Source organism: Raphanus sativus, chromosome 6 (genome assembly GCF_000801105.2).
Source record: "Raphanus sativus cultivar WK10039 chromosome 6, ASM80110v3, whole genome shotgun sequence".
Lineage (NCBI taxonomy): Eukaryota > Viridiplantae > Streptophyta > Magnoliopsida > Brassicales > Brassicaceae > Raphanus > Raphanus sativus.
Window position 1 is genome coordinate 48,076,796 of NC_079516.1, and position 17,639 is coordinate 48,094,434.

The 17,639-nt window shown below is 32.7% G+C and overlaps 4 protein-coding genes across 8 annotated transcripts; 2 read left to right on the plus strand and 2 right to left on the minus strand.

Moving 5' to 3' along the window:
• The first annotated feature begins 3,677 nt into the window (after window positions 1-3,677).
• LOC108812694 (uncharacterized) lies at window positions 3,678-6,690 on the plus strand. The gene is made up of 3 exons (XM_018585024.2): window positions 3,678-4,030; window positions 4,664-6,175; window positions 6,266-6,690. Exons 2-3 carry the CDS (start codon window positions 4,730-4,732, stop codon window positions 6,443-6,445), a joined length of 1,626 nt encoding a protein of 541 aa, XP_018440526.1. The 5' UTR covers window positions 3,678-4,030; window positions 4,664-4,729; the 3' UTR covers window positions 6,446-6,690.
• Window positions 6,691-7,053: 363 nt separating this feature from the next.
• LOC108812695 (probable peroxygenase 3) lies at window positions 7,054-8,542 on the minus strand. Its single transcript, XM_018585025.2, has 6 exons — window positions 8,351-8,542; window positions 8,052-8,201; window positions 7,836-7,921; window positions 7,639-7,733; window positions 7,435-7,560; window positions 7,054-7,348 (listed from the first exon to the last, which is right to left on the minus strand). The coding sequence occupies exons 1-6, from the start codon at window positions 8,451-8,453 to the stop codon at window positions 7,189-7,191; spliced, it is 720 nt and encodes a 239-aa protein (XP_018440527.1). The 5' UTR covers window positions 8,454-8,542; the 3' UTR covers window positions 7,054-7,188.
• Window positions 8,543-11,667: 3,125 nt separating this feature from the next.
• On the minus strand, window positions 11,668-14,868 carry LOC108809622 (actin-related protein 2/3 complex subunit 2B). Of its 4 annotated transcripts, none has more exons than XM_018581768.2 (10): window positions 14,744-14,868; window positions 14,537-14,603; window positions 14,232-14,439; window positions 13,375-13,463; window positions 13,173-13,250; window positions 12,561-12,693; window positions 12,384-12,475; window positions 12,241-12,297; window positions 12,101-12,146; window positions 11,668-11,983 (listed from the first exon to the last, which is right to left on the minus strand). In XM_018581768.2, the coding sequence occupies exons 1-10, from the start codon at window positions 14,800-14,802 to the stop codon at window positions 11,826-11,828; spliced, it is 987 nt and encodes a 328-aa protein (XP_018437270.1). In that variant the 5' UTR covers window positions 14,803-14,868; the 3' UTR covers window positions 11,668-11,825. The 4 variants fall into 4 exon arrangements, with proteins under 4 accessions (XP_018437270.1, XP_018437269.1, XP_018437268.1 ...); XM_018581767.2 differs by having other exon boundaries at window positions 12,101-12,140; window positions 13,375-13,556; XM_018581766.2 differs by having other exon boundaries at window positions 12,101-12,143; window positions 13,375-13,556.
• Window positions 14,869-16,185: 1,317 nt separating this feature from the next.
• LOC108806127 (uncharacterized) lies at window positions 16,186-17,615 on the plus strand. 2 transcript variants are annotated; one of them, XM_018578158.2, is made up of 4 exons: window positions 16,186-16,453; window positions 16,544-16,867; window positions 17,225-17,278; window positions 17,364-17,615. In XM_018578158.2, the coding sequence occupies exons 2-4, from the start codon at window positions 16,611-16,613 to the stop codon at window positions 17,419-17,421; spliced, it is 369 nt and encodes a 122-aa protein (XP_018433660.1). In that variant the 5' UTR covers window positions 16,186-16,453; window positions 16,544-16,610; the 3' UTR covers window positions 17,422-17,615. The 2 variants fall into 2 exon arrangements, with proteins under 2 accessions (XP_018433660.1, XP_018433661.1); XM_018578159.2 differs by having other exon boundaries at window positions 16,196-16,453; window positions 17,225-17,615.
• Window positions 17,616-17,639: the final 24 nt, after the last annotated feature.

Here is a 17,639-nt window from a genome sequence, read left to right on the forward strand (position 1 = left end):
CCTTCTTACCAATTGTGAATTTTTTTCTTATCAATCAAATCTAAAAAGCAAAAAAAGAAGCCATGGATCTGCAATTCGAAAACCTCCAATTCTTAACGTTAATTGCCTAAAAAATCAATCTCAATTCTCAATGAAGAAACGACTAGCCTCAAAAAAAAATATCCATAAGTCGATCCCTTGATTCATCCTCGGTTTGACCTAAGATCGTCATGTAAGTCATGCATATATAGTTGGATGCTTTATGCTTACAAGATCGGCCTTTAAGGTTTGATATCCTTGAATCAGAGTTAGAAACAGCGGTGGTTGCATGTGATACCATATATGTGGTTGGCTCTTTATGATTTCATTGAATATAGTGAATCAGTCACCGTTTGAGAAACGATTTATTCAGTGTTATAAAATAGTAAACAATCGTGTTCTATACTGTTATTTGAACTTATTAATTTTTATTATATCATATACTATATTTTGGTAAAAATTAAAGCGGTAACAATAGTGTTTTTGATTGAAGGCTTTATAAGTTATACTAGATTTTAACCCGCGCGCCCGCGCGGATGTATATTTCAAAAATATATTGCTATTTATTTTCGTGTCAATATTAGGGCTGGACACAAAATTCAGATCCGAAGAACCAAACCAAACTCGATCCGAAAAAGTAGTCCCAAACCCGAACCGAAATTGATCAAATATCTGAATTATTCAAAATTCTGGTATTTAGAGAACCAAAATCGAATCCAATCTGAACCGAAGTATTTTGAGTACCCAAATGGATCCGAAATAGATTCATATATATATATATATATATATTATATTTTTAAAATTAATTTATATAAAAACATTCATAATATATATGATATTTTTAATTTGGTCTTAATACTTGAAAATATACACAAATAGTAAAAAGTAAAAATCTAAAATAGTTAATGTATACTCAAAACACCAAAATACTTGAAAAGTTATTGATTATTTATCCAAATATTTAAACCAAACCAATTTATATGTTAATTTAGGTATTCTTACATATGTTATTCAAATTATATGTAAAATATTATTTTATTTATAAATTTTGAGAAAATGAAAGTATATAATCTATCTTATTAAAACAGAAACATTCTGTTGGACCTAACATTTAGTTTGTAAGTTTTTAAATTAAATACACCTTTATACTTTATAATTAAACATACATTAAATCACTAATGTTCATTTCTTTATACTACTATCAATGTTTCCAAACAATATACTTATTTCTTTATAATACTATCAATGTTTCCAAACAATATACTTATTTCTTTATACTACTATCAATGTTTCCAAACAATATATTTTTTATACTACTATCAATGTTTCCAAATAATACAATAATTAATCTTAATTATTTTATATCTATCATTTTCTCTTTAAAATTTTGTAGAAACGTCATAATTTCATAAATTGCAAAATAGTGAACTTTAAAATTTCGATTATAAGATTACAAATTATGAAACTTTTACAATTTAAATCCAATTAGATTACATATCGGTCATCCATCAGTTCAATCGGTTAGTCTCGGGTTTTAGTGATTTTTTAATATGAATATTTTAAAAACATAAATTGAATTGTCAGATCTCCAGATTAACCGGTATAATCACAATCGGGTTGAATTTAAAAATACTGATTTAAATACAAAAATATTTTAAATACACACTCTTTAAAAATTACCAAAATATTTGTTAAATTATTAGTAAAATTTTTCATCGTAAAATATCCCGCGCTTCAAAAGCGCGGGTCAAAATCTAGTGAATTTTAAAAATTAAAATAATTTAAATGGGATATCCGAACATGAAATGAACCTACAAAGATCAAAATCGAACTCAAACCAAAATATAAAAATATTCGAATAGGACTGAAATTTTTGACCCCAGAAACCCGAAACCTAAAACCTAAACATACTCGAATCAAACCCGAATTGGTACCCGAACGTGCATCCTCAGTCACTATTATTTATCATATATGTGTCATCATATAATTAATATTATTTTATACCTACTGTCATATAAGCTATCATAAATTTAATAGTATTTTATACGTACCATCATATAAGTAATCACATATATTATATTTTTAAAATTTAATGTGAAATATAAAACCTCTAATTTAAGTTGTTATATTAAATTGGGTTTTGTATTTTTTTTTTCTTATATATATTGAAAACATTTTTTTAATAATGATTAGTGGCAAATATTTTAGTAAAAATCAATTTTTGAATATATGTATATTTTTGAATCAAATTTTTGATATAAATCAACATTAAATTATCTTCTTGATTTGAAATATGTATATAAATTTTAAATTTTGTTTTATGATTATTTTAGACCAAAAAAATTAAGTAATTAAATTGACCTCTTTTCGTATATCTTAAAAGGGTCTAGATAGATATTTTCTGATAATATAATGAACTTTCAATTTTTCTTAGTAGCATAAGCTAATTACTTTTTATAATATACTACTATCCAAAATAAAATATTTATGTAAATTAATATGTTATCCTTTTAAAAGATTAGACATGTGTCTAAGTTTTATAATATTGACAATAAATTCCATTTCTATATTATTTTGAATTTTGGGTTGTATTCTTAATTATAATTAAAAAATAACTTTATATGTTTTAATAAAACATGTATAGTTTATATTTTGCAGGTGAAATCAAATATTTTTGATATATATATAAATATATATATATATATATATATATATATATATATATATATATATCATTTAAAGATTCTACTTTCATTTAAATAAATTTATATAGAAAGGTTAGATTAGCTGTGAATCATAATTATAAAATCTTCATTTTGTTAGATATGTAGAGATTTTAGGAATAAGTTAAAAATATGTTAGGAACTGTTAGGGAATATATGTTTCTTTTTTATAAATCAAATCAATAGCAATATTCAAAAGCTTTATAAAAAGAAAATTTATTTTAAATGTGTCTCGTTAATCATAAACTTTGAATAATGGCAGATACATTTCATTTAATACATGTAAACCAATCGGTTTAGTATTACTGTGAAGGTTTGTAGCTAAGTACATCATAACTTTGGTTTGTAATTTACATCAAGATTTATTATTATTGTGAAAGTTTATATAATTTAGACACTGGTGTAAAACTGTAAATCAACCGGTTTATTATCTCGAGGTTCGAAAAATACACATGACGTTCTTTATTGGTAAGTGAATAATATGACTATTTTGGTATAAATGTGTTAATTGATTTTTGGTTAATTAGTAGTTATTAGTGCAGTGGCATTCCGTGGTAAATATTTAAAAGAAGTAAGGGTTATTTCCCATTTGTACTTCATTTTTAATAGGATAGATATTCTTCAGTAACAATGAGCTAACTGGAAATGTTAAAAACTGAATAAATTGAGAAAAAAAAGGAGAAACAGAAAAGTGGATAGAAGCAAATGGGTATTAATGTGGGCACTTTCTTTATTAACTTCACTAGTCCCTCTTTTTTAGCTAACGAGTAGCCATCACCAATTCACCACCACACCACCACACCACCTTCCTTCTCTATCTCGATCGTGCCCAACAGCTCAGCTCACTAACTTTGTTTCTCTATAATTTCCACTTTTAACAAAACCCCCTTAATCTCAAGCTTTTTGCCACAATAGAAAAAATAAAAAAAAAGAGGTGGGGCCCTGCATTGTAAGAACCCTCTATTCCTTGAGTAGTGCCCACCATAGTCAAGTCTCTCACACACACCCAAAAAAACAGAAGTTCCTTTTTCCCTTCGTCTCCATTGCCCATTGGTACTAGTAGTCAGACATTAACGTGCCTTAGTGAAACACCCACCCATCTCTCTCTCTCTAGAAACCCAGAAAATTTCTTGCTTCCAAGCTTCTCCCACTTTCTTCTTCCCATCCCATCCCACTCAAGCAGAATCTGATTCTTTTTTTCCCTTAGATAGAGAACAAACAATTCAGAATTGGCCAAAGGAGATTGCTTGTGTGTTTCCTCCGATCTACACCCTATTTTTCTTACTCAGGTACAAAGAAAATTAAATGAAAGATTTTGTCTTTTTCCTTTTCTTCTTAAAGCTGTTCTGTGTCTTATTGCATAACTTAATTAGCTTCTGGTTCAGTTTCTTACTTCATTCCCAATTGAGCACAACCAGTTCCTTGTTTCATAGTTATGTACTCTGAATTAGCTTCTAGGTCAATATTGGGTTTAACTTTTGTACTTTCTCTTACATTAACTCTGAGTTGGTTGCAAATTTTTCATCAATGTTAATCTTGAGCTTGAAAACTCCGTCAAAGTTTTAGCCTTTTCTCTAATTCAATTAATGGGTTCATCTAAAAATTCAAGCTTTTGTTTAATTGTCAATTTTTGTTGTAGGGTTCTTCATTGTTTGCTACCTTTTTTTTAAATTGCCTTTTAGGTAAGAGATTAGGTAATATATATTTAAAAAACCTTGACTTTTCATCAAAAACTCTCATCTTTTGTAGACTTGAGAGAGGGTCTTGAATCTGGCCTTTTGTTTGGACCCAGTAGATTAGACTTCATTTCACATTTTGGATTCTACATAATTTTAACTATTTTGAAAAATATCACACAATGTAATGGTTTTGAACATGTCTTGTACTAATCTTTTGTCCTCTTTTCTTGTTTGTCTTTTCAGATACATGTATGATAGGATGGGAAACTGAGTTTTGTTCGCTTTTGATTTAAAGCTAACGAGCAAACAATGGGGAGTATTACACCTGAGGCTCTGAAAGATGATTCTGAGCTTGAAGATTCATTGAGCATTAATGAGAATCTTCCTGTCTTGTTGAGCCAGAAAAGACAACAGCAATGTAGTTTAGTTTCAAACAGCGGAAAGTGGCTACACCTCGTCAAAAACGGTCCCAGAGGGTCATTCTCTCGTGCCACTAGCTTCTTTGATAGCAAGATCCCAAGGCATTTGGTGTCCCTAGACGAGAAGTATCTCCGTAGATGCCTTGAATTGATTAATATCAGCGCCTTTAAGCCCTCAGCTAGTTGCAGCCTCTCTATGATGAGTTCCTCATATCACTTTGACTCAACTATCATCCCCAAAGAGAATGTTGCTCGTCTTCTCTTTGATCTTCCCTTGGTTGATGATTCAGGGAACGTTGTGATTAGCCCTGTGATCACAGGTTGCAAGAGGGTTACGCATATGATTGATAAACCATTGTTACAGAATCTTGAAGCAGTGGATAGTGGTGATACAAATAGCAGGACAAGCTCAGTGATCTCTTCTCCCTCTTCTTCTTCTTCTGAGCAGTCTTCTTCATGTTGGTCTCCGTCTTCATCAACAGTTTCTCAAGGAACGCTTCAGTTCACTATGAAAGACAACAAGACGCCTTGTTTTGTTTTCTCATTGGATGATCAGAAAGAGTTCTATGTAGCTACCTTGAGCAATACTTGTAGTGTTGGTTTTGACCGTAGTTCTCTAGACTATTCGTACATGATCCATTTGAAGAAAGGGCGTGTCTCTGAACTGGTTGGTAGACTAAAGGTATCAACTCTGTTCTCTGTCTCGTCCACTAATGAGAAAACCGTAGAGAGGCAGTTTGTTCTGTTCGGTAACGGTGGGAATCAGCAGTTACCATGCCACAATGAGATCAGGAAACACAGAGGACTGTCTAAGAAAGTCGTTGATGCGCTCAAACGAGGTTCAAGGCAAAGAAGTATCTCAAGATGCAGTAGAACAAGCTCCATAGCTGATTTTAGCTCTTGGGAGCCGTTTCAAGAACCAGAACAAGATCTTGAACCCGTGAGTTTGCTAGATGACGAGCTTCCACCTAATCTTGAAGCCTCAGCTGTTGTTGTGAGAGAGAGGTTTCTCAAGGAAGAAGATGAGGAAGAGAAAGGGACTGGAGGGTGGGGCATGAAGTTTCTCAAGAAGACCCCCTTGGCTAGAAGAACCAAGAAGGCTTCTGAAAACTCTAAGCAAATGAGCATTGATGTTGTGATTCCTTCAGGGATTCACGGAGGGCCAAGAAGCAGAAACGGCGGTGGCGGTCCTTCGAGCTTGGTTGAGAGATGGAAGTCTGGAGGAAGCTGTGATTGCTCTGGATGGGACTTAGGTTGTCCTTTGACCGTCTTTAAAGGTCAGGCTAGAAAAGATCAAAGTGAAGGTCAATGCAATCTTTTTGAGCTCTTCACAGAGGTAACTAACCTTCAAGAACCATTTACCATTACGAGATGTGTGGCGTTAGATTCAGGTTTGTTTAGTTCTTTTTTGTGTTGTTTTTTTCAGGGATCAAAGCAGGGGATACCTGGACTGAGGATCATGAGTGTAAGAGAAGGTCTTTACTTCGTCCAGTTTCAAGCAAAGATGTCTGTTTTGCAATCTTTTTCAACGGCTTTGGCATACGTTCATAGCCAGAGCCAGAGACTTAGGCCATGGTTGTCAGGGAAAGTGTGTAGAGAAGCTTAACTAAGCTAAAGAGAGATTGCACAAAGTAAAAAAAAAAAGATAGGCACAAACTCAGCCTTCGTAATTTCAGCAGGTTCTTGAGTTACTATTATTATTTTTTTAAAATTTATTTGTTTTCTATTTAATATTTTTTTTATAGAAAAAATGTTTCATTACTAAGAAATCATATGTAAGTTTGGTGTGTTTTTTGTTGGTGTGAAATGTAAATTCTGACTTTCGATTTTGACAACTATGATGTTCTGGTTCTTTTTAAGACTTTTGTTTTGTCAATTAACTTCTTTTTTATACAATGAAGTCAAAACTTAAAATCCAATGTAATCCAAAAACGAACAATAAGTCAGCAGGTCGCAGTAACATGCAAACAAAACATGACTAAAGTCTTCTAAGAAGATACATGAGGAGGATGTTTCTCAGCGAAGTGATGGCATGGCTCTCAATACCTTGGGCAGGACATGCTCGATCACTCTTATAGTCTTATCTTGCAGCAGACAAATATCATTTAATTCATAGACAAGTATAGGAACAACTTCATCATCTTCTGGTTTAGATAAAGTGAATTTTAAATAACTAAATAAGTAGCTCATATACTTTTTCTTCTGCCAAAATGATTGATGAAAATCTCATTTTATTTGTTGAACAGATTTTACACATCAACTTACACAAACGGTTTCTTCAAACATGAGCTTAACAATAATAGGCTGCAAATACAGTAATACTTATTCATACAAAAGATAAACAAACTCTTAGTCTTGCTTGCGAGAATTGGCCTTCTCTTTATTCTTTTTAGCACAATATTCAAATAAGCTGCCATCAAAGCAACTTCTCACAGCTTCTTTGGACACGAACCCTTCCTCATCTTTTGCAAGGATATAAAGTAGTATCCATTCAACTTTGTTAGAAAGCCTGACATAACCAATACACAGAGCAGACCTATTTAATTTGATTTTAACGATTATTCAACAAAGAACCAAGAATGTTTTGGTACTAACCATCCAAAAGGATCGATTGCCATTCGGTTTCCCTCGGTTAAGTTCCACATCTCTTTGAATGTTAACTTGTTTGGAGCCGTTAGCGCATACTTGCTAAATATGTTTTCCAGATTAAATGGGACATACCTATAATTGTGATTTTACAAAATTGAGTATCACGAAAATTCTATTTTAAATGATCAGGTGTGTGTGAATGAATGTTACCTTCCTTCGGTATCATAGGTGCTTGAATCACTCCCATGTTTGGCTTTGTGTATGTTGTCGATATAGACAGGCAGTAATGGTGATGGCAACCAACTCTTTTTACAATATTCACCATTCACAAAACAGTTATATCAATTTCAATATAGGTAATAATTAGAACTAAATTCGAAGGGTTAATTAGGGTTTGTTAACAATACCGGAAGTGTAACGTAGCTAAACGCTAAGTTTATGATTAAGCTCCAGAAGACAGAGGAGATTGGGTTGAAACCGAGGTCACGGAATCCTACAAAATGTTCCAATAATTGTTGAGGTAAATAAATGGTTATGTTATTTTGTAAATAAGTACAGTATATGATTTCTTATTTTTATGAAGTTAAAAAGAGTAAAAAGTTATACTGATAAAGAGTACTTACCTGCATAAGTCTCCCAAGGGTAGACAATACCGTCGCCGTTCTGGTCGAAGAAAGCAACATGTTGTTGCATAACACTCATGCCTTTGTTGTCATGACCTTCTGTTCCATTCGGATGCTCTGTATCTGGAGCTACTAGTGCTCTTGCCAAATCTGATTTTCATTTTTTTAACGTTGGATCAATGTATATATTTCAGTGAATTCTGTATATTTTTTGTTTTTAACGTATATAGAGTGACCATTTACTCTCTTTTTCTATTGTTACTTTCATTCTTTAACATAAATTGGACAAGCATACTTACATGGCTTTGGTAGTTTTTCCTCCAAGTCGCTCCGTACTTTTCGCTCACTGGTAACTGGAGCTAACGGCGCGGTCGTGGCAAAAACTTCTGACGCATCTCCCATTTCCCTCTTAGTTTCTTTCTCTCTCTCTTCGGTAAGTGTTAATAATTGAAGTTGCTCTCAGTTTCTTCTTTTGTAAACAATGGATACTGTTGTATTATTTGGTTTTCGTTGTCCTTTATAAGTAAAACGATACAAAGATCATGACGTGAAAAGGGACACGTGTCGTAATTATGTGGTGCGAGTTAAGAGAAATCAAAAGGACAAAGCAAACATGACCACATCTAATATGGTCCAGGCACGTGGTGACTTCTGGTTCGCTGTAATGAATCCACATTTTTATCACGGAGAGGTCGGTGGAAAAAAACATCGCGCTGATTATGAGTTATCATATTAAAAGAAAATAATAAATTATAATATGCAAGAAAATTTAGTATCAAAAATGTAAAATGTATAAACTTATACAAAAAATCTTGCCATTCTCGTGGCACAATCCATAAGACTATTTGCAGCTGTATATATATTTTCTAATAATAGTAGAATAGTTAAATTCTATATGATATGTTCGAAACCTCACATGTTACAGTGATATATATCCTTTATCAGAAAAAGAATAAGAAAATTCACATGTTATTTAAAACGATAATCACTATCTCCTTGTACAATAACTTAAACGGGCTCCCAATACATCCCAACTTCGAGCATTCTCTTATAGCTTCTTCGCGGACCCAAGTGAGAAGGGGCCATATGGATCAAATGCAATCGGGCGAATGTTTTATATTTATCCGATTCTGTTAACACGTAACTGTTTAAATATATCGAGATTGACAGACGTAATATATAGAACGACTTTATAATCAAAATCATGTTTTGATGACCGTGTTTTGTGCTAAGTTTGAAGTGTAAAGTGTTTATACAAAAACATCAAAAAGTATTGTGTATTTATACATTCCTTGAGTCACTTCCATGTTTGGCCTTGTGTGTTGTTGGCAATATACTCTGTAATAATGGTGATAACAAGTTGGCAGCAACTAACTCTATTTATATAAGTTCACAACATTTATTGCATTTAGCTTTACGGATTAAACATAACATGTCCCAAAAGTATGAACTTATGACTCCAAAGGTAAGAATCCAAAGTCCCCGATGTGTCAAATGTGTACAAGTTTTTGAATTAAAGTTTATTTTCGGATGCATTACGTAATAGGATACATTGTTCTCTTTTTTAACACAATCAGGCACTTGTTGCTGGTCAGACACATATTTGATGTGCTGTCTTTATTTGTGACATTAATGTCCTTCATTTGTGGATCACCGAGAGATGATGAGTGTGTCATGTGCGTAAAGGATAGTGGGAGCTAAGTTTTATCACAAGTTGGTTTATTACTGTCAAGTTTTAATTAACTTTTATCTCAAGTTTTATAATATATAAAATGAAAATAATTATCACACTGAATTATATATAAAATTATCTATCTTTTAACATCCATATTGATATATATATATATTATATTAACATATATACAGAAAAATATGGACATAGACATCAAAATGTGGATGATAAAATTATAGATTAATTGTGGACATAAACACTAAAATGTGGTTGTACAAACCATCCACAAATTACCGTTCACAGATAGCCATACACATGGACATACATGCAAGCCCACCATCCTCGTACAAAAATAAAGGTTTTGGATACAAATTAATTTGAGTTTAATAGGATTTGGAGTGCGCGAATAAAAGTTTGTGGAATAAACGTTGTGGCTAAATCACAAGAACCATTCTACATATTTTAAGAATCTAGGGGCAAAAGTGTGAATAACCAAAAAGTGAAACACCACAATTGCAAAAAACTGCTTTTGCTTTCTCCCAGAAAGCGTCTTCGAGATTGAAGGCCTTATCCCAGAAAGATCCAAGAAATCATTGCAGAGACAAACAACTTTGCTTAACAATTTTGTTTAACAATTTCGATCTGAGGCCAAATCAGCTCTAAGACTTTGTCTCTTTTGCTGCGGATTTCATGTCTTCTCCGTTACTGATTTCATGTCTCTCCTCCTCTCCGCCGCAGGTTTCATCGAATATGAAAAATCATCCAATCCGATTTGGCTCTTTTCCACGTCCATCTCCCAAAGCTCTCCATCAAAATCTCACACACTGCGCATCCTCAATCCCTAATCAGATGTTTCTTGTTCAATTCTTCGATATTTCCAGTTAAATCAACTAATTTTTTTTTGAGCTTTATAAAAAAAACTCCGATATTTTTAGCTTTTGTTATTTGAACTGTTTGAAAGAGGAGATATGATGAAAAAGCAGAAGATGAGTTTGAGTTTCTATCATGTTCTACAAATTTAAGAAGATGAGGAAAAGGGGATTGTGACGATTAGGATTTGAGAATTGAATCAAGTAAATTTGAGTTTCGAAAGTTGGAATAGGAGATAGACTTTTTTTTTTTTTTTGCTCAGGGATAGGGAATAGATTAGAGATCAGGGCTTGTATTTTTAATTAGTTTTTTAATTTTATCTAGTTGAGATGAAATTACTCAATTAGATAGAGAAAACCAGGAATGTATAGTTATATTTTTGTTAAGGGTAAGAAGGACAAATCGTATAGAAAAAGTGTGTTAGAAAGTAGAAAGTGTCTCAATGTGTAATTCTAAAGTGAAAATGTGTTCTATAGAGTAATTTTTTCTTTATTTTCTTCCGGCAATAGATAGAGGCGCCTTATGATATCTAAAAATTTGAACGTGCTTTATCTAGAAGAAATGGAAGTATTGGGCACGAGATGGAAATGGTGGGGACGTGTGTTCACGAGTTCATCGTTTACAAAAGAAAAAGGACGAGCAATATGACCACATGTATGGTCCTATTTACGTGATCAGGAACCGCTGATGTAGTCCATATGTGTGGGTTGGAAATCGAATCGGTCTTAAGATTATATTGTTTTGCTGATTAGCTAATGTTTACCAAAAGAAATTGTCAAGACGCAACACCACTCAATTAACTTTTAAATGTAATCAGCAAAACAATAAAAAATAACTAATCAGCAAAACAATATAACTAATCATATGATAAAATATATTTTTGAATCACATTGACAAAATATTGCCGTTGAGATAATCCCAAGTTAATAAGTTGAACATTAAACGTAAAATAAGAATCAGAAGATTGATTGATGGATAGCATTTGAACAATATAAAGCCCTTACGTAACTTAACATGCCTGCATTCACTGGCAATTCTTCATTAGGCTGCTTTTGTCGTATTATAGTAATACAATGAATCAAAAATTACATATATATATTTTTAGCAAACAAAACTACACATATATGTGCAAATATGTATACATATATACTTTCGAAGTTTAAGACATTTTATTAGTCCATTTTTGTGTATGATTTATTTGAGGATTTCGAAGAGAATTTGGGGAGATATATTCATCGCTGATTGAATCTAAATCGAGCACAGCCGTTGATTTTGATCCGGAATTTACTTATCCTCACTCTCCTTGTCATATCCTTGCATCTCTGTTGCATCATCAATTTTCCTTTTGGTACCTTCACAAGCTCCTTTACGTATTTGCATCTTCCATTTTCTGAAAGTTAGAGACAATATTATAAAATAGACTATCAAAAGTATTTTTGTAATACAAAATGTCAAAAACTTATTATAAAAGGCAAAAAAAACTAAAATAAGATAAAAAAAAGAATACCTTTTTGAGGAGCTTCTTCTTCGAGTCTTGTGTTATTTAGCTGCTGCTTATATAGTTAAAATTTACAAAGTAAGCTTTATTGTATATCAAATTTATATTGTTTGTTGTAAATTCGTGTGCGTGTAATATGATTAAACTACCTTCACCAAACTGTCCATTCTTTTTCTCATCCTTCTCTGTATGTACCCTCTCGAACACTATTTCACCAACAAGAGGTTGAAAATTTCAGTTACAAGAATATAAAATCTATTTTTTTTTCTTTCCCGAAAAATCAATAATTTACCTTAATATGGTATTTAACGTATGCGTAGAAATTTAGTAAATTCCAAACAGTTTTGTCTAGTCTCTTTCCTTCAACGTGCCGTGAAGTGATATCTGCAATAACAACAGGATTGAAATCGTGAATATAATACTAATTAGTTGAAACTATAATAAACAGATACGCGGATTCTAAATATACCAAAAGAGACAAAACCAGCATTGGTGGTCAGGTCTTGGACCGGTTCTCCCCTAAGTTGGAAAGGAGGAACTGGTGACCAACTACATTGTGGTGCCTTTTCAATTTCTTTTTGGCTTCCCACTTCCACTAGTTCCTGTTTTTCTCCAATATATTGAAAAGTTTCAATGAAAGGACAAATTAATCACTTTAAACTGAAAACAATATTATTTCGTTCAAATACAAAAAGTTGTTTATCCTTTTTGGATGTTAATTTACTTAAACTCAAAATCAAACCGATTTCATGAATTATGCAAATGATATGTTACAAGCATTTTGTGATTCTCGGCCGTTAATGATAATTTATTTTACATTTTTAACTTGTTAAAATGTTATTCTCTTAAATAATTTTGTCTTCACTCGCTCCATGTTTTGGTTAACTTTAATTACTTTTTACTCTTTTGTACAAAAAATAAATAGATGAGGTTGATGATTTTTTTATTGAAGACTGGTCACTATTTCTAGCTTTTAAATTCAATTCTTATTAACTGGACAGCTCTTGTAATTTTGATTTATCGTTTTACATTTTAGTCCCAGTTACTACACTTTCTCAATATGTTCACAGTGATCGTGTACCTGGAAGAATGACATAGCAATGACTACATCCGAGTCGTCTTTAAAATTCATTGGAAACACCGCCGTAATTTTCTCCGGCTGAAAAAACATTCACGAGTTATCTTCATAGTTATATCAACTCGAGACAAGCCACACTATGTGTATGATTTATATTGGATTCAACTCAAACAGGAACATAAAAAACAACAAAGGGAAACCATACCTGTCTAAAGACGTAGAAAGGTTCACTTGGGTGATAAACAATCCTGATGGGCCAGTTGTTGTTGTTATTGTTCATCGCTTGTGAATTATCTTGAAAATTCAAGCGTTTTAGCATCTCTTTTAATTGGCTACTTAGTATCAACGCTTGTATTTCAGAAATTTTTGTTATGATTTTAATAGCTTCTGCAGTTGAAGAGTAAGAATGAATCTTAACATTTACTTCAAAAAGGTAATTCGCTCAAATGACCATAATATATATTTTTGTCATCAAAAGAGTTCACAAAGAAGAAATGACCAAAGAGTTTTCATTCAAACTGTAAAAAACCCATTATACCCTTACTTTATAGATATATAAATATAATAATTATTAAAAATAAAAAATAAAATTCGTACTTTCTTATAATTTTCTTTAACGATTTTTTTTAGTTCGATCTTTTTAAAAAACTATTTTAAAATTTTATTTTAGAATTTTAGTACTTATTTATTTTTTAAAAATCTTAAACTTCAGCCCCTAAACTCCATCCTTCAAGTTTATTTTAGTTAATTCTATGAATATAATTGTCTATTTATCTCTCTAATGAAATATTTTGTTCATTTTAATTATATTTTTAAACTCAAATCATTTTAATCTCTGAGGATTATATTTATAATAAAAACATTTTAGGGTCATCCCAGAGAACTTTTCAGAAAAAGAGTAAGAATGAAGGAAAACTTCTATATAATAAGTGTAGAAAATAGCTAGCTACTGTACCGTGTTTTGATTTGATGTTGGTGAACCTAAGTTTTGTTCTAAATGTTATTGAAGATATCTATTTGACCTATTGCAAAAACAAGGAATACACAAAAGCATAAGCTCACCTTTGCCACGCGGAATATTATCAAGGTGAAGCTTAAGGGTCAACTGAAACCCTAATCTTGGTGGATCAACAATATCTATCACACCAACTGCAATATTCTTAATCACCTCATAAATGTCACTTAAAATCTCATTTGACATCACTGTTCCCTGTGTCTCAAGCAACGTCGACGTCGATATATACACAATATTTGAATCCAGAACGGAGCACTGCATGTCCAAATCATATACTTTATGTTTTCTGTAATAACTTGATGATAATAAAGAACATTATATTAAAGAATTAACATGACTATAAAATAGATACCTTGATGTGATATTGAATCGAACCAAACTCATAGAAATGTTGATCGATCTCGATAGGTTTTTCAGCACTGCAATTAATTGACGACAATGAAAATACGCCAAAGGTTAGGACCGTATACCGGCAAAATAAAATTAAATAATCTCACCTGAAGCTAGACCAGAAAAGGGGTCAGGAATCTGGATGACTAAAGAGAAGAGTGTGGCTTACCGGTATATCTTGAGGAGTGTTTCTTTCAATGTTGGAGATGATCTTTTGAGATATGCCATTCTTGAAAGACCTCGGAAGAAACTTGAGGACAGAAGAATTAACAACTTTTTGTTGGTATTATGATATGTCTGTGATCTTATACATATATGTATGGTCTCTAAGTGCGTTTTAGTTGGTATATGTGGGCCGGTGTAGGTGAATTGTTAGAGTTGAGTACAATGTAAGTTCCAAAGTTAAAATCATTTTAGTTTGGTTCTTAAGCAAACATACAAGCTAATACGTGTGATTCGAAGACCTACCTGTCAACCCAATCGAAATGTAGGCCCATTAAGTGGGAAGAAGCAGTTTTAACGCCCTCTGAGCCGTGAGATTAAAGCGCTATAGAATCTGATAGATGCCGATTCGCACGGTCACACATATAGTGACAAAGAATGAACCTGATGTTTTTATAGGGATTATAAAGCGGAATCTAAGGACATAGTTCTAGCCCAAGTCTTTTTTTTTTGTTTTAAGATCTAGTCCAAGTATGAAAACTTAGATTCTAACTTTTGGTAGACATATTATACAATAAAACGGTCGAAAATCTGATATTTGTAACCACTAGAGATGTAGAGAGCTAGTGTGTTTCTTTTTTTAACAACACTCAAAATTTAAATCCTACTACTGTTAAAGGACAATAATGACTGTTTTAATTCCTCTGTGGACGTTACCGGTAAAAAGCAATTCTTGAAATGTAATCCACGTTAATTTACAATAATAAACAAGTAAATTACAAAGATGTATGATTAAGCGTCGGTTGCACACGAGTCGCATGCTTCTGACTTCACTAACACACATATCACCACACCTACTAATTCACTATTCTTCCTTATCGTCGATGTTGGGTTGGTTAGAGTAAATGAGTGGTCACTGACTCACTGTATATCTTTGACAAATTCACAATTAAGATAATCTTATTGTCAAAATATATGCACCAAAATTTACAATAAAGTTAATCCGCTACGCCTATTTTAAGTAAGGCCACTGACTTTCATTTTCTGATACTTTCGAAACAAAAAAAAAACAGTAATAACGCACAATAAAAGTATTAATTTATTAAAATTTTATCGGATGTCCCCAAGGGACTTAAAATTAAATAAATAAATATATTTGGATATTTCTACAAGTTCAATTTTAAACTTGTCAACTTTATATGATAAACTCAACGCATATTAGAATATCTCAACAAGTTGTACTTGAAAGTCGTCATTACTAAAGATAAACAGTAATCCATTAAAATATTGCAAGTTTACTAATTAAGAAAACGATTTGTCAACGACCAGATTAGGAAACTCATAACGAGATTACCTATCGTGCGGCAAACAAACCTTTTAATCTGATCAACAAAAACCTCAAATCCAATCTCAGCCGTCGACTCAATTTTAACGACTTTTCATTCGCTTTTTGTAAGCAAACCAATCAGATCACAGCAGAGAGAGAAACGCGTCGTCTCTCCCCACTTTCCCCCTTTTGATTATCATTATCGGATCACAACAATCTGGAAAACAGAGAGGTTTCCGGATTGTTTCGATTCTCAAAACTTTTTATTGCTGAATTCGATCAAAAGGGTTTCTCTGTTTACGTTAATCCTTCTCAAAAATCTCAACTTTCCCGAGAAAGTTTGAGAATTTTCTTTTTAATTTCCCGGAGAAACCGTCGCCCAGTGACTACGTAAGTAACGCGTTCTCATCTTCGTTTATTGGATCTCGATCTGGGTTTTGCTTCAAAGCGTTGACTTTTTGCTTTTTTGTTGGTGATCAGGGGTTGTTGCAAATCGTGCTGCTTCAGATTGTTTTTGGAATTTTGGGTGTTTGGTCTGGTCTGTGTTATGGATACGAGTTGTGGAGAGGATAAGGAAGCCAATGGGTGTGAGAATGGTGATAGTAAGGCTGTTGTTGTTAGTCTAAAGAGGAGTGAGGTGGAAGATGAGATATCTGAGGAGGAGGAAGAGGAAAGTGAGTCGCAGTGTTTGTTGCCTCCGAGGAAAGGAGGGATGTCGAGAAGTACTGACAAGATTAGGAGGACTGTCCAGTGGAATGACATCAAAGGAGATAATCTTGCTGAGGTTTTAGTTTATGAACCAAGGTACACAATATAATGGAGTCATGATCTCTGTTTTTTTATTTGAGTTGTCGTTTATTTATTTGGTCTGCCTCTGCTGCTTAGATTAGATGTTAATTAGTAGTTTTTAGGTTGGTACTTGGTTTTGGATTGGTCTTCTTGATCTCTGAGGGGATGTTTGTTTTTGTATTTGATGTAGCATTTCTGTAGGCCTGTTTCTCACATGTGTCATGAACAGTTGTAGAAGTTAGATTACTTGGTGACTTGTTTTGATGTTCAAGAACTAACTCTATCTCTTAGTCTGTTGGTCTGTTCCCTTTGCAAATGAAAAGCATTTACTTTTATTTCTTACGTCCTGCCTTTTAATCTTATGTTTTGCAGCGAAGTAAGCGATACAGATGATGATGACTCAGATTCCTGCATCTGCACAATTATGTAATCTCCTTCAAAACCCCTCCCACGCAATCAACCAAACCATTAACATGGAGTTTTAACAACGAGCTCGTTGGCTTCTTTTCAGCAAACAGTTTTTTTGTGAGGACAGAAGAAACCAACATAACCGAGTGGACTTGTTGTGACAAGAAGCCAGTCATCAAACGAGGGAATGTAGACTCAGATAAAAGCTGATATACAAATTACAAATCGTCACAGGAGTGTGAGAGTATATAAAGATTATATATAGATTACTTGCTTTTATTGTTTTCAACAGAAGCTGCTGATCTTCAAATCCTTTTTGAGTGCTATTTGATTTTTTTAACAGGTTTTGATAGTATACTTTTCCCTTGTTCTCCCCACC